At 44.1% G+C, this 15,205-nt stretch overlaps 1 protein-coding gene across 1 annotated transcript in view; it reads right to left on the minus strand.

Annotated features, from left to right (window-relative positions):
- Window positions 1-11,454, minus strand: part of LOC145413235 (uncharacterized) — a 58,363-nt gene extending 46,909 nt beyond the window's left edge. The window contains exon 1 of the mRNA XM_080282966.1: window positions 10,647-11,454. Coding sequence (XP_080139092.1) covers window positions 10,647-11,454 — 808 coding nt within the window. The remainder of the gene's footprint in view (window positions 1-10,646) is intronic.
- Between the last annotated feature and the right edge of the window lie 3,751 nt (window positions 11,455-15,205).

Raw genomic sequence — 15,205 nt, forward strand, 5'->3', positions numbered from 1 at the left:
GGACTACAGGGTAAGAAGTAGAGGGTGACTGAAGAAAGGACAGAGCACTGTATGAATCAGAGAATATCACAAACGAGGGTGAGGAGGCACGACAAATATACCGCAATGCAAACAAGAGGGCATATAACTCCACTGTTAGAACACTTGCATAAGTAGGAAGGCTAAAATGATAAAAGGTGTTAGAAAAGAGAATTGCAAATCCAAAGCCTGCAGGGGTTTTTGAACCATTAGTGTACATAGGCAGAGGAAAGGTGGGAGAGATAGTCTGAAAACTGGGAACGGAGAATGAAGAAGAATTGGACCTGGAATAAGGGAAAATGGAAGGTCAAACATGGAGTCGTGGAAGTAGCCACAGAGGGAAAAGACATGTGCGGAAAGAAAAAGCATTACTAACAGTAAGGAAGGAGTGTGAGAAGAGAGTACAAGTTCGAACTGCAAAAGGTGGCTTGGTCCTAGGAATGGAAAACATGTCGAAGTTAGGACTAGGAGGAAGTAGAGAAGGGGTATGAGGAAAACAGTGCAACTTAGCATAGGCACAAACAGAAAGTAGAGCATGACAGCAAAAGAGTGATGGAACTCTTGATTCAGCATACAGACTCTCAATTGGGGAGGGCTTAAAAACTCCAAGAGCCAGAAGCAAATCGTGATGATGCACAGAATCAAGTTGTTGGAGGACGGTGTCTGAAGCGGAAGAATAAACTTGGCAAGCATAGTCAAGTTTGGAGAGAACGAGAACAATATAGAGACAAAGGAGAGTAGTCCGATCAGCACCCACGACACGTGAGACAATGTTTATAAAAGACTGAGGCGTTCCAAGGCTGAGATTGTCAAGGAGAAAACATGATCCTTCCAAGTAAGACGGGAGTCAGAAAGAAGGCCACAAAAGGAAGTGGAGGTTTTGTATGGAAGAGGAGAGTCATAGAGAAAAAGAGGTAGTTGAGAAATAAGATGAGAATGAGTAAAAGTAATAGCATGAGACTTAACAGGAGAGAACTAAAAGCCATGAGAAGTAGCCCATTCTGAGGCGGCAGAAACCGCACATTGCATAAGATCGCCAAGGGCAGAGATATCACAATCTGAAGCATATATTGCAAAATCATCAACATATAAGATAGCAAACACCAACTGGGAGACAAGAAAAGAGCTCATTAATTGGCAATAAAAAAAAAAAGAGTAGTGCTAAGAACACTGCCTTGGGGAACACCTTCATATTGTGGGAATGGATCTGAATATGTATGCTGAACACAAACACTAAGAAAACGAGCTGATAGAAAATTCTTTAAGAAATCACCAAGGTTACCATCAATACCACAAGAACGAACTGTGTGTAAAATATGGTAGCGCCAGGCTGTGTCATAAGCCTTCTCAAGGTCAAAGAACACTGCAACAACAGATTGCCGAGTGGCAAAGGCTGAACAGATATAAGTCTCTAGATTTAGGAGGGAAGTTAAGGTGCCGCGAGCTTTTTGAAAACCAAACTGTGAAGAGGACAAAAGCTGCTTGGATTCCAGGAGCCACATAAGACGATGATTTATCATACGCTCAAACAATTTGCAAAGACAGCTAGTAAGAGCAATGGGGTGATAATCTTGAGGGGCATGGCCTTGCTTTCCCAGTTTAAGAAATGGGAGAATGACAGCATTACGAAAAGAGGGAGGAAAAACAACTTTGTCCAGATATGATTATAAACAGCTAATAATAAGGGCAGGGCCTGGGGGTAAAGGTGATGGAGCATATTATGGTGAATGCCATCAGGACCCTCCTAAGTGTTCTTACAACGACGAAGGGCAGAGGACAACCCATGGAGCGTGAATTGAGCGTTATATGACTGACTAGACGACAGCTTGAAGACAACAGGCGTGCATTCAGTAGCAGCTTCAGTGGCATGGAATTCAGGTGAGAGATGAGAGCCGCTACTAACATTACTAAAATGAAGACCTAAGCCATTAGCAACTAGATAAACATCTGCAACTGACTCCCCATCCAAGTGGAGGACAGGGGAAGGCATGGGAAGATGTTTACCAGCTATTTTGCATATACATTTCCAATCGGAAGCAATGGGTGCATTGGCAGTAATGGTGGAAACGTATAATCTCCAGCTACGGCGTTTAGCCCATTTAACAATCTTACAAAGAAGAGCGTGGACCTTTTTAAACAGTAGAAATCCACTCTGTTCATCCGAGGTGTTGCGTTTGCGTAGGTAACTCTTCCAACATGCACGTTTAACATGGAGAGGCACAGTACAATCCGAATCCCACCAAGGCACACACTTCAAAGTAAAAGGACAGGACGACCTACGAATCGCAGTCAAAGCTGCACTCAGAACTCACACAGTAAAATAAGTGAGCATATCTAAAACAGTAGAGAAGGAAGAAGGGGTTATAGCAGGAACAGTTAAAGAAGTAAAGGACGGCCAGTCAGCTTTCGGAAAACTCCATCGAGGGGGTCTAATTACCGGACAATATGTAGTAAGAGTAAGTTTGATAGGAAAGTGATCACTATATACAACGTCCGAAAGAACAGACCAATGCAAATCTAAAGAGAAGGGGGGCACAAGGAGAGATCCAGACAGGAGAAAGTACGAGTTTTAGCATCAAAATGCATCGAAGTTCCTGTATTCAACAAGGATATACCATTATTAAAAATAAAAGACTCAAGGTGGATGCCACGCGAATTAGTAATGGCACTGCCCCATAATGCATGACGACTGTTAAAACCTCCCAATAAAATTGGGATGGGTAACTGGGATAATCAAAGAGATAAGGCAAAGAAATCAATAGGCTGGGAGGGAGAGAAATAATAGAAACCACTGTAATCCAACGTCTGAGAAAAACACAAATAAAATGACATGGAACAGTGGCGTTAATGGACAGACATTCAAGAGGAACTGTATGGTGGACTAGGATAGCTGAAACAGAAAAAGAAGCAGGAGAGAACAAGAAACAATAGCCGGGTATAGGTACCAAAGGGGAAGACAATCGGGGTTCTTGTAAACAGGCTAAGGACGGACAGTGAACTGAAAGATAGAGGTCATTGTGATGGGCCGTAAAACTGTGTATGCTCCATTGTAAAATAGCCATACTAAAACCTTAATACACCAAATAAAAGTAAAACCTAACAGAAAAATTGAGTCTAGGAAAGATAAAAGGAAATTAATACTAAAGATAAAATATAATACACAGGAAGTAAAATATAAATACACAGGAAGTAAAATATATTACTATCTATCTATCTATCTATCTACTGCCAGACGCCTTAATCCCTTAGGGGGTGGCCACAAACAAATCGCCTCCATGTTGCCCTGTCCCCCACCATTCCACTGCCCTGCTCCCAATTCACATCCACCTCTCTCATATATCTCTCCACTCCATCCCTCCATCTCATCCTTGGCCTTCCCCTCCCTCTCTCACCCTCCACCTCACTTACATACACTCTCCTCATTAGTCTCTCACTCTCCATCCTCTCCACATGGCCAAACTACCTCAGTGTGTTTCTCCTAACACGTCCTATCACATCCACGTCCACACCACAACGCTCCTTCACTTCCTCATTTGTCAGTCTATCTCTCCATGTAACTCCACATGCTTCTCTCATATAACTCATTTCCACTGCTCTCACTCTTGACTTGTGCCCCTCCAACAAGGTCCAAGCTTCACTTCCATACGTTAGAGTTGGTATCACAATATTGTCATGTAATAACTTTTTCACTTCCATGCTCACTTCCCTGTTTCTTATCACCGCTTTCATAGAACCAGCAACCTTTCTTCCCTGCTGTACCCTTTCAAGCACCTCACCCTCCAAACTTCCATCCTTAAGTAAAATATAATAGAGAAGAGTAACATATATTACCGAGTCATTACGACAGTATGAAGAGGGGCAGAAGGTGGAAGTGGTGGACAAGCAGGATGGCCACCATAGCCAGGAGGCATGGGGAGAGATAGAGGGGAAGGAGTATTGGAAGAAGTGGAAAAGGAAGGGGGCATAGAGGAGGAGGGGACAGACGGTGAAGGAGGGAGAGGAGTAGGAGGATCAGGCGGTACAGGATGAACTTCAACAGAGAGGGTACAGCATTGTCTACTGAATATGGTGTAGAAGTTAAAATGTAATCCATAATCTTGGGGATGGTTTCACTGTTATCACCAAAGGATTTTGTGTTACAATCAGCCGGTGGTGGGGCAGTCCAGGGACATGACTGAGGAGACTGCTGAGATGTGGACTTCGACGCGGAAGAGTGTATAAAACGAGAGGGGCGGGTATTCGTCGCGAGAACTTTACGAGCCGGAGAAGTAGGAGGATGGGCAAGAGAAATTTACAGTCCAATGTGATGGGTAGTCTACGCTCACCACTAGAGGAGGATGAGGGTCGGACAGGACGTTGGGCCAGAGGCACCAAACGGCCAGTATGAGAAACAGAACTGGAGGAGTGAGAGGAGAGATGAGGTTGGGAATGGGGGAATGGACAAGGAGAGGGAACAGGTAAGGAAGGAGATGGAGAGGAGGTAGAGGTAAAGAAATCTAAAACAGAGAAAGAAATAGAGACAGGATCAAGAGGAGTCTGTAAGGGGAGGACTCAGGTAGAGGGGGGGTTAGGTAGAGAGGAGGGAGAGGTGGAAATAGGAGTACTAGGAGGAAGGGAAGAGGAGCCAACAGTCACAGGGGTAGGGACAGAGCGAGAGGTGGGAAGACGAGAGGTGGGAGGACAGGAAGAAGGGCCGGCAGATACAGAGATAGGTGCAGAAGGGGAAGAAGAACCAGTTCTGGTACTACAAGTTACTAAGGGAGGAGAACGAGCTACATGTGCATAGGTAACGTTAGGATGGTGACCGAGGCCGCGAACTCTGCAACGAGCCTCACGAAGGGAGAGGACAGTTTTCCAGCAGATGCTGGACACTTCTACTTCGAAGAGGTAGACGGGACATTGTTGGTAGGTGGCAGAATAGCTACTCTGACAGTTAGGGCAGCATCGGATGGTGGAAATGCATTCTGAGGTGGTATGACTGGCCAGTGCACAGCTGGCGCAGATTGCAGATGATTGGCCGTATTTGGCTGGATGGCCAAAGCGCCAACAAGATGTGCACTGGCGAGGAGATGGAATATACTCACATACTTGGAGAACAGTGCCTCCAATGATGACTGTGGGGGCAGATCGCTAAAAGAAGAAACTATTATACGATATTAGCAGGCTCTTGGCATCGTCCACGAGCAGGAATTGTATAACAATGGACTGAACGTATTGGATGAAGCTGTTCTGAAAGGATTAGCTCAATGTCAATAAAGCAATCTGTGAAAGCCCTCTGGCCGAAGGACATCGAAGATGGTAAACGGACGTGCCAGTGGCAGAATTGAGCTGAATGCCTAAGGACACAAAGATGGGTTGTCCTGCATTGCTGACCAGGGATGTCACTTTCTCAGCTTGGGCAGCACTGTGAACGAAAAGGAGACGAGAACCATTCGGATGGGCCAAGAAGGTGACATCCCTCCCTACTTGTCAAAGTAGAGAGAGGTGGAGTGAGAGGTCGTTGGTCATATCATGGACACTGAAAAATTTTGACCATGTCTGTGAACCGAAAATTGAAAAGGTGAGGGACGAGGCAGGTACATAGGAAGAAGGATGAGGTCGGGAGAGGGAGACAGAAAACATAGAAGGATTAGAGACAGGAGGTGGAGGAAGGTAAGGATGAAGTGTGACAATAGTAGAAGGACTGACTGACGTAGACAGAGCAGAAGCTGGAAGAGTGGAAGACACAGTAGGTGGGGAGGATGGGGTGTTTAATGTAACCAAACGTATAGGGGAAGAGGAAGAAGTTGAGGCCACAGTCAAAGGGGAGTCCTGGGTCATCAACATAATCAGGTGAGAAGTAATTGTATCCATATAATGTGAATTGGTAGACTTCACCAACCCACCCCCCACCCACCATGGAGCCCAACAAGGGGAGGCTGATGTTGTGTCCAACTCACCCAACAGCCCCAGGGATAGCGGGAGTGGTATACGTGGACACGGTTTGGTGTGGAGTGGCAGCTATGGGCCAATGCAGTGCCCACCAAACAGGGCCTGCTTGACCCTAGCCAAGGTTGACTGAGCCAACACATGGCCAGCTGATCTGCACGGTGGGTCCACACTGGGCTGCCCGTCTTATGCCAACCCACCTACTAAAGGAGCGTGTTGCCCACGGCAGGGAACTGCACCCTGCCCCATGGTGGACTCAGCTCCCAGATAGTGGGGCGCATGCAATATATAGGTTGCCATGCACGGCAAACACGTGGGAAGGAAGCAGTCTCGCCCGAAATGACAAAGGGGCGGAGACTAGTATCATCACTAAAGGCCTCCACTATTTGGTGATGATAGGGGAAAAGGAAGGAAGAAGCAATAGGAAAAAGGGCATTGCAAAATAAGATGAGGCAGTGACAGGGACTCAAGGAGAGGGGAGAGGGCAGAATAGGGACCCCACCATAGCTCCGCCACTCGTCAAGACCCAATCGACGTCTCTGAAGTCCCCCCACAACAACAGCGAGCAAGGAAACGGGGGGGATGCCTGGTTAAAGCCTGATTTTTTCTTCAAGCTTAGTCACATTTATCTATCTATCTATTGCCAGACACCTTAATCCCATACAGGGTGGCCACAAACAAATTGCCTCCATGTCGCCCTGTCCCCCGCCATTTCACTGCCCTGCTCCCAGCTCACACCTCCCTCCATCATATACTTCTCCACTCCGTCTCTCCACCTCATCCTTGGCCTCCCCCTTCCTCTCTCCCCCTCCACCTCACTCACATACACTCTCCTCGTCAGTCTCTCACTCTCCATCCTCTCCACATGGCCACATTTATCATAACTATACAGTAAACCCTCAAAGATCCGGACTAACTGGGGCTATAACCCTGTCCGGATCTCGAAAAATCCGGATCTTCCAGAAATTATATAAATAACGATCTTACGCTTCACTTGGGAACTGGGACCTGCACTTCCACTTCTACTTCCACCTGCCTTGGCAGCAAAACCACGAAGCTTGGCTTTGTTTCTCTTTGTATCGCTGATTGTTTGTTTTGCAAAACCATATTCCTCACTCAACTGAGACATTGGTACACCTTTTTCTAATTTATTTAGTAATTCAAGTTTTTCACGCATGGTTAGCACCGTATGTTTGCGCTTTGGAGCCATGGTGGAAGAGTAAAGAAAGAAAACTGTGCTTTCACTCGGTCAATGTGTTCCTGCGACTCACACTCAGTCAACTGCCTCAGCTCATTGTCCCCTCAAGGCCGCATTCCCCCCCCCCCATTCACATGTGCGCGCCTCACAAAAGGATACCGGAGAACTGATGAAATTTAAATTACATTTAATACAGTATAAAATTAATAGGATAGTATAATAATGTGTCCAATATTTTTTCGTAAATTTTAATTAATAAATTGTGTATCATGTAGCCTATGTTTTAAATTGAAAATCTGCCAAGAAATGGTCCGGATCTTCGCAAAATCCAGATCTTTGAGGGTTTACTGTATAATTGGTTTCACACCTGAAGGAATTGAGAGGTGCCAAGTGAATAAAAACTTTTTTTTTTTTTTTTTTCTGCACAGCTTTCCAGTCATGATATTTGAAATTTTTTCACTCCTGAACTGATACTGGAGAGAACATATAATAAAACCATTTACCCCATTCATCACACTTGAATTTCTTCACTCCTTAATGAATTAAACAGTGTTGGATGACATCAACTGAGTCATCTGTTTACCACATTACGCACACTAGAAACTCTTCCCTGCACAGTGATTCAATAGGTGTGTGGTGAGAAGTAAGTGGATGAAGAGTTTGGGAGGAATCTGAGTGTGAAATGGAGGGAGAGTAAGAAATTGTTTTGGAAGGAGGTAAAGAAAGTAAAGGCAGTGTGAAAGGGGAAATAGTAGGGGAGTGAAAGATAGGAATAATAGATTGTTGGTGGAGAAGAAAGAGAAATTGAGGAGATGGAAGGAGCACTTTGAGGATTTGTTGAATGTAGAGAGTGAGAGCAGTGCAAGTATAAGTGGTTGGGGAATGGCTGGGAGAAGAAGAGATGAGAGAAGGGAGGAAGAGATCAGTAGGGCGGAAGTAGTGGAAGCGATGAAGATTAAGTTGGGAAAGGCCCCAGGAATTGATGGAGTGTGTGGTGAAATGCTTAGGTATGGGGGTGAGATTGTTGTGGGGTGGATATGAAAGTTGTATAGATTGGCTTGGGAAGAGGGAAGGGTTCCAGAGGACTGGAAATCAGGTATAATTGTTCCTTTATAGAAAGAAAAAGAGGAGAGAGAAGTATGTGGTAACCATAGGGGTATTTGCCTTCTTAGTGTGACTGGTAAAATATATGGTAGAATACTCGTTGATAGGGTTAGGCATATGACAGAGGAGCTAGTTGGAGAAGAACAAGGGGGATTTAGAGAGGGAAAAGGGTGTGTAGATCAGATATTTGTTCTAAGATGTTTAGTGGAGAAGTATCTAGAGAATGGAAAGAAAGTGTATGCCGCCTTCATGGACTTGGAGAAAGCTTATGACAGAACAGATAGGCAAGGTATGTGGAAGGTATTAAGAATATATGGAGTGGAGGGGAAATTGTTGAGTGCTGTGAAGAGTATGTACGAGGGAGCTAGGGCTATGGTGCGAGTGGATGGTGAGCTGAGTGAGTTCTTTGATCTCAATGTGGGATTGAAACAGGGGTGTATAATGTCTCCATGGCTGTTTAATATATACATGGATGGGGTTGTAAAGGAGGTGCAGGGTAGGGCAGAGGATGTGGGGGTGGCTCTAATGAATGAGGGTGAGATCTGGAAGATTCCGGTGTTGCTGTTTGCTGATGATACAGTATTGTTGAGTGAAGATGAATGGGAGTTGCAAGGTTTGATAAATGAATTTGGGACAGTGTGCAGGAAGAGGAATCTGAAAGTTAATGCAAACAAAAGTAAAGTTATGGTGTTTGAGAGGAATGAAGACACAGAGTGTGCAGTGAGGTTGGATGGTGAGGATATGGAGAATGTGAGTGCATTCAAGTATCTGGGTAGTGTGATGAGTAAGGATGGAACTTTGAGGGATGAAGTGCATGAAAGGGTACAGCAGGGAAGGAAGGTTGTTGGTACACTAAAAGCAGTGATGAGAAATAGGGAGGTGAGTATGGAAGTTAAGAAGTCACTGCATGTTAGTATTGTGATCCCTACCCTGACATATGGAAGCGAGGCATGGACCTTGCAAGAGGGGAACAAGTCAAGAGTGAAAGCAGTGGAAATGAGTTACTTGAGAGGAGCATGTGGAGTGACGTGGAGGGACAGGTTGACGAAAGAAGAAGTGAAGGAATGTTGTGGGGTGGATGTGGATGTGGTTGAGAAGATTAGGAGAAATACACTGAGGTGGTTTGGACATGTGAAAAGAATGGAGAATGAAAGACTAAGAGGGTGTATGTAGGTGAGGTGGAGGGAGAGGGAGGGGTAGACCAAGGATGAGGTGGAGGGATGGAGTTGAGAGGTATATGAGGGAGGGGGGGGTGAGTTGGGGGGAGGGTAGTCAAATGGTGGGTGACAGAGCAACTTGGAGGCGTTTTGTCTGCGGCCACCCTTTGCAGGATTATGGCGTCGGGCTATAGATAGATAAATAGTGGTGAGACTGCTTCTCTGACCAAACTGTTTACCACATTTATCACACTTGAAATTCTTCCCTTATGAATGAATTGATAGGTGTCTGGTGAGATCACCGTTACGTGCAAATCGTTTACCACATTCATCACACTTGAAATTCTTCACTCCTGAATGAATTAATAGGTGATTGGTGAGACTACCCTTATATGGAAATAGTTTACCACATTCATCACACTTGAAATTCTTCACTCCTGAATGACTTAATAGGTGTTTGGTGAGAATATCCTTATGTGCAAATAGTTTACCACATTCATCACACTTGAAATTCTTCACTCCTGAATGAATTAATATGTGACGGGCGAGATCATCCTTCCGTGTAAATAGTTTACCACATTCATCACACTTGAAATTCTTCACTCCTGAATGAATTAATATGTGACGGGTGAGATCAACCTTCTGTGCAAATAGTTTACCACAAGCATCACACTTGAAATTCTTCACTCCTGAATGAATTAATAGGTGTTTGGTGAGACTATCCTTATATGCAAATAGTTTACCACATTCATCACACTTGAACTTCACTCCTGAATGAATTAATAGATGTTTGGTGAGAATACCCTTACGTGCAAACAGTTTACCACATTCATCACACTTGAACTTCACTCCTGAATGAATTAATAAATGATGGGTGAGCTCAATCTTCTGTGCAAATAGTTTACCACATTTATCACACTTGAAATTCTTCACTCCTGAATGAATTAATATGTGACGAGTGAGTTCAATCTTCTGTGCAAATAGTTTACCACATTCATCACACTTGAAATTCTTCACTCCTGAATGAATTAATATATGACGGGTGAGACCAACCTTCTGTGCAAATCGTTTGCCACATTCATCACACTTGAAATTCTTCACTCCTGAATGAATTGATAGATGTCTGGTGAGATCACCGTTACGTGCAAATAGTTTACCACATTCATCACACTTGAAATTCTTCACTCCTGAATGAATTAATAGGTGTTTGGTGAGACTACCCTCATATGCAAATAGTTTACCACATTCATCACACTTGAAATTCTTCACTTCTGAATGAATTAATATGTGACGAGTGAGACCATCCTTCTGTGCAAATCGTTTACCACAGTCATCACACTTGAACTTCTTCACTTCTGAATGAATTAATAGGTGTTTGATGAGATTTTCCTTCAGTGTAAATCGTTTGCCACATTCATCACACTTGAAATTCTTCACTCCTGAATGAATTAATAGGTGTTTGATGAGAATATTCTTATGTGCAAATAGTTTACCACATTCATCACACTTGAACTTCTTCACTCCTGAATGAATTAATAGGTGCTGATTGAGACTACTCTTATGTGCAAATAGTTTACCACATTCATCACACTTGAAATTCTTCACTTCTGAATGAATTAATAGGTGCAGAGTGAGACTACCCTTCTGTGCAAATCGTTTACCACATTCATCACACTTGAACTTCTTCACTCCTGAATGAATTAATAGGTGCTGAGTGAGACTACTCTTATGTGCAAATAGTTTACCACATTCATCACACTTGAAATTCTTCACTCCTGAATGAATTAATAGGTGCTGAGAAAGACCACCCTTCTGTGCAAATCGTTTACCACATTCATCACACTCAAAATTCTTCACTCCTGAATGAACAACTGCATGTTGTTTAAGACTTTTCTTAAAAGGAAATGTTTTATCACACTCTAAACATCTGAACTGCTTAACTTCAGCTGAGGACACTGCATCCAGGACAGTCCCATTGTCACTGAGGAACATTTTGTCACTCATCTCACATTCTAACTTTACATCTGTTTCTTCGTTTACAACTTCCATTATTTGGTCATCCACCTCACACTCTGACTTTACATCTGGTTCTTCCTTTACCACCTCCATTATTTTGTCACCCACCTCACACTCTAACTTTACATCTGTTTCTTCCTTTACCACCTCCATTATTCTGTTACGCACTTCACACTGTAACTTTAGACCTGGTTCTTCATTTACCACTTCCATTATTTTGTCATCCACCTCATACTCAAATTTACATCTGGTTCATCTTTTGCCACCTACACTATTTTGTCACCTACCTCAGACTCTATATATCTTTACATCTGGTTCTTCCTTTATCATCCTGTCATAAGATTCCCCCAAACTCTCTTAATTCCTGCCATAAACTAGTCTCCACTGAACAATACTGCTGATACAAAGGTCATTATTACTGAGCAATAACTGCTTCTGCACTTGCAAGTACTATGTAACCATATTCTCAAATAAATAGTTCACTGCTGAGTTTTAAGATATTAATGCAGTCTAAAATACCACTGGGTTCCTTATTTTACCAGTCCTTATCCAGTGTCTATGCAGCGGTTGTACAGCAGTAAATCCAAAGGATTTCACAACAGATAAATGATCCTGGATCAACTCCTACCACTCATCCAGTGATTCATACTTCTTACAATGAAAGATATTATGAAGAGAGAGTATAAGCCACATATATTTGGAAGAGGCACCTCATGTAGGATGTACAGTACTGTACTGAGACAACACAACATGTGCCTATATATCTGTCAACACTTTACCATGTATATATTACTCAGGTGGCTCCCTGATGATCAAACTGCTTAGGTGTGCTTTGCAGAGTCAATTTCAGCTGTGGACCTGCAACAAGAGCTGCCATTAAACAAGAATCTCTATGAATTTAAAAACACTGCCCAGTGAGCCCTCATTTTGCATGCATCTAGTCCAAAAAAAAAAAAAAAATTAATTTGCATTTCAGCAGGTATGCTTTGTAGAGAAATTTGAAGAAAGAGCGGGGTCATTAATGTAAAGGACTGGTTATATGAGTGGGAAAGTGAAGCTGGTATGGCACAGTAAGTGGCAGCAGAAGTGTTAGGCATGGCAGGTAATTTAGAAACAAGGGTGGTCAAGGATGAGACCAAGCTATGATGATAGTGATGACTTCAGGTAGTTAAGGGATGATGCAAAATTAAGAAACAACGACAGGAGTGTGTCTATCTATCAATCTAGAAAAGGGAAAATGTTCCCCCGAGCTAGACCTCACTAGATCATATAGCCTTGCTAAGTAAAAAGAGGGTGCTACCCCTCCCGGCATGGCAGCTACCGGGCGTGGTTCGAACTAACGACCCCTGGTCCCAAGTTCAACACCCTACCACTGAGCCACCCTACCCCCTATATCTATCAAGAGCCAAACCATAAACCCATAAGGGGTGGCCGTTTGTCTCCGAGTTAGTGGTTTTACTAGTCCAGCGGATAAGGCAAACAATCATTCACTTTTTTAGGAAAACACCAAATTTTGCACAGTTGTAGAAGGGACCCATACATTCATTTTCTGAGATAGACCTCCAGAATCTTGGGCCCCTGATGGCCACCATCTTGGATTTCAAAATGGCTGCCTTTCAACCCATATTTTCTTCAATTACTCCAATAATATGATAGACTGAAACATAATTCCAATGGCTAACCCCAGGTTTTTAGGATCTGGCACTTGAATGGAATGATTTTTCTGACCCGGCAAAGGTCGGCCATCTTGGATTTCAAGATGGTCCCCTTTGAACCCCTGTTTTCTTCAATGACTCCAATACTATGATAGACAGCAACATAACTCCAATGACTAACCCTATGTTTTCAGGGTCTGGCAATCCAATGGAATCACTGTCCGATGTGGAAGGTCGGCCATCTTTGGAATTCAAGGTTGCTACCCGCTGAAACCCATTTCCGTTATAACTCTGATACAATGGCAAACATCTATTGCATGTCTTTTTGATGAAATTCAGATATTAAAACAATGTACATCGCAGTCACATAATGACGTACATGGCAAGTTAGCCTTGTAGTACTTGCAGTTCCCTTTGCAAGCAGTTTTACAGTGGCAACTGATTAATTCTGAGCAGGTGTTCTGGACAACAGGCAACTTTGTCCATACAGGGTGCAAAGTACTGTTGAGTTTCTGCCAACCCCAGACAGATGGTGATGGGAGCTCTGGTTAGGAAACTAAAGCTTGGCCCCAAACATGTCCAGCCTGGTACTATGCTCTTACGGTATGTTCCTCAAGAGCAACAGCTGTGGGAGGAATGTGTTCAATTGTTCTTGCCCTCTTCGGGAATAAGAACCTGTGCACGTCATTCACAGACTTCAAGTCCATTGTCCTGTCATACACCACTGCCATGAACCATTCTAGTTTGTGGAATTCACTGTAGACAGATGCAGGTTTGGTGGACTGAGCATGAAAACTGGCTGTGATGTCAAGAAAGACCTCCCATGCCTTCCAGGCTGTCATCTTACCTTTGTTGGCAAAGAATGACACGGTATCACAACCCGTGAAGGCAAGAAAAAAGGCCAATGCCTCTGCTTTCCTGCGCCCAAGAGCTGATAAAGCTGGTACACTGCAACCGCTACCTCTTTCCACTTTCAATCCACCCAGCCATCCCACTCAACTCTCCTGCCCAAAGACCTCTTTCTGCTTCCAATCCACCCAGTGATCCCACTCAACTCTCCTGGGCAAAGACCCCAACACCCGCAGATCCAACCAGAGTACTTTAGCACCACAAATCACTGTACACATACATGAACATATGTTTGTAACCTTTTTGTAGATATTATATAGTATGCAAATATAGTATGTAAGTAGTTGTAAGTAGGATCCAAGTAGGGCGTCAACGCTCGCTCAGTGTTATGTCTACGAGGTATGAGTCACGACTTCTGTAGTCGCACCTCTCTCTCTCTCTCTCTAGCCGGTGGTAACCGGCGGTCAGTAGCTGTCACAACGGGTCTGGGGTTGGACGTCCAATTGTCCACCTTCGCTGTATATTGATTCAAGACGGTGTTTAATATATTGTCAGAAAACTACTACAAGACTTTGCCTTTACCTGCAAGTGACATAAAGGGGGCCATCAACAGCTTTAACATTTGGTGGAAAGCGAGTGGGATAATAATGAATTACGTCTTCTGTGGGCCGGTTTTGCTGTGTCTGTCTTCCCACGCTACTGTCTGCTGTCTTTCCCACGACGACACACAGCCTATCTCCGCCCTAGCCTCCAGCCCTGTTTGCAGTCTTGGTGTGGAATCGTTCTGGCAGTTTTAATGTAATTTTGGGAATTTCCTCCACATCAACACCCCACCTATCACCACGCCACCACAACCAGTGAACCACGCAAAGCTCCTGCTCCTATCAACCTACAACCTGCCTTTGCCTGCCTGCCTGTGTTCCTGTCCAGCCTGCTGTAACGGTTAGTTTCAGCCCCCACAAACTCCACCCCAGACCCCACTCCAGGAAGCAGCCCCCAACCGCCGCCCGACGCAGTTACGTCATCGTTTTCCCCACCCACCGACGTCACCCAGGGAGCGTGGCCAGTCACACCGAGCTACGTCACAGTCTCCTGCTCCTATCAGCTTCTCGTTCTGCCCAATGGAGAGCTGCATCCAGTGACGTCACAGACACTTCCACCCAATCACGAGGAGACGAGAGCCTCACTTTTCTCCAGCATTTGGACAAGACCACATCTCACTACAAAGTATTTCCTACCTGCATTTTCATGCAATTCCTTATTCCATCACACTGATTAAT

This window comes from Coenobita brevimanus, chromosome 95 (genome assembly GCF_032717465.1).
Source record: "Coenobita brevimanus isolate Jiangsu-jjx chromosome 95, ASM3271746v2, whole genome shotgun sequence".
In the NCBI taxonomy this organism is placed as follows: domain Eukaryota; kingdom Metazoa; phylum Arthropoda; class Malacostraca; order Decapoda; family Coenobitidae; genus Coenobita; species Coenobita brevimanus.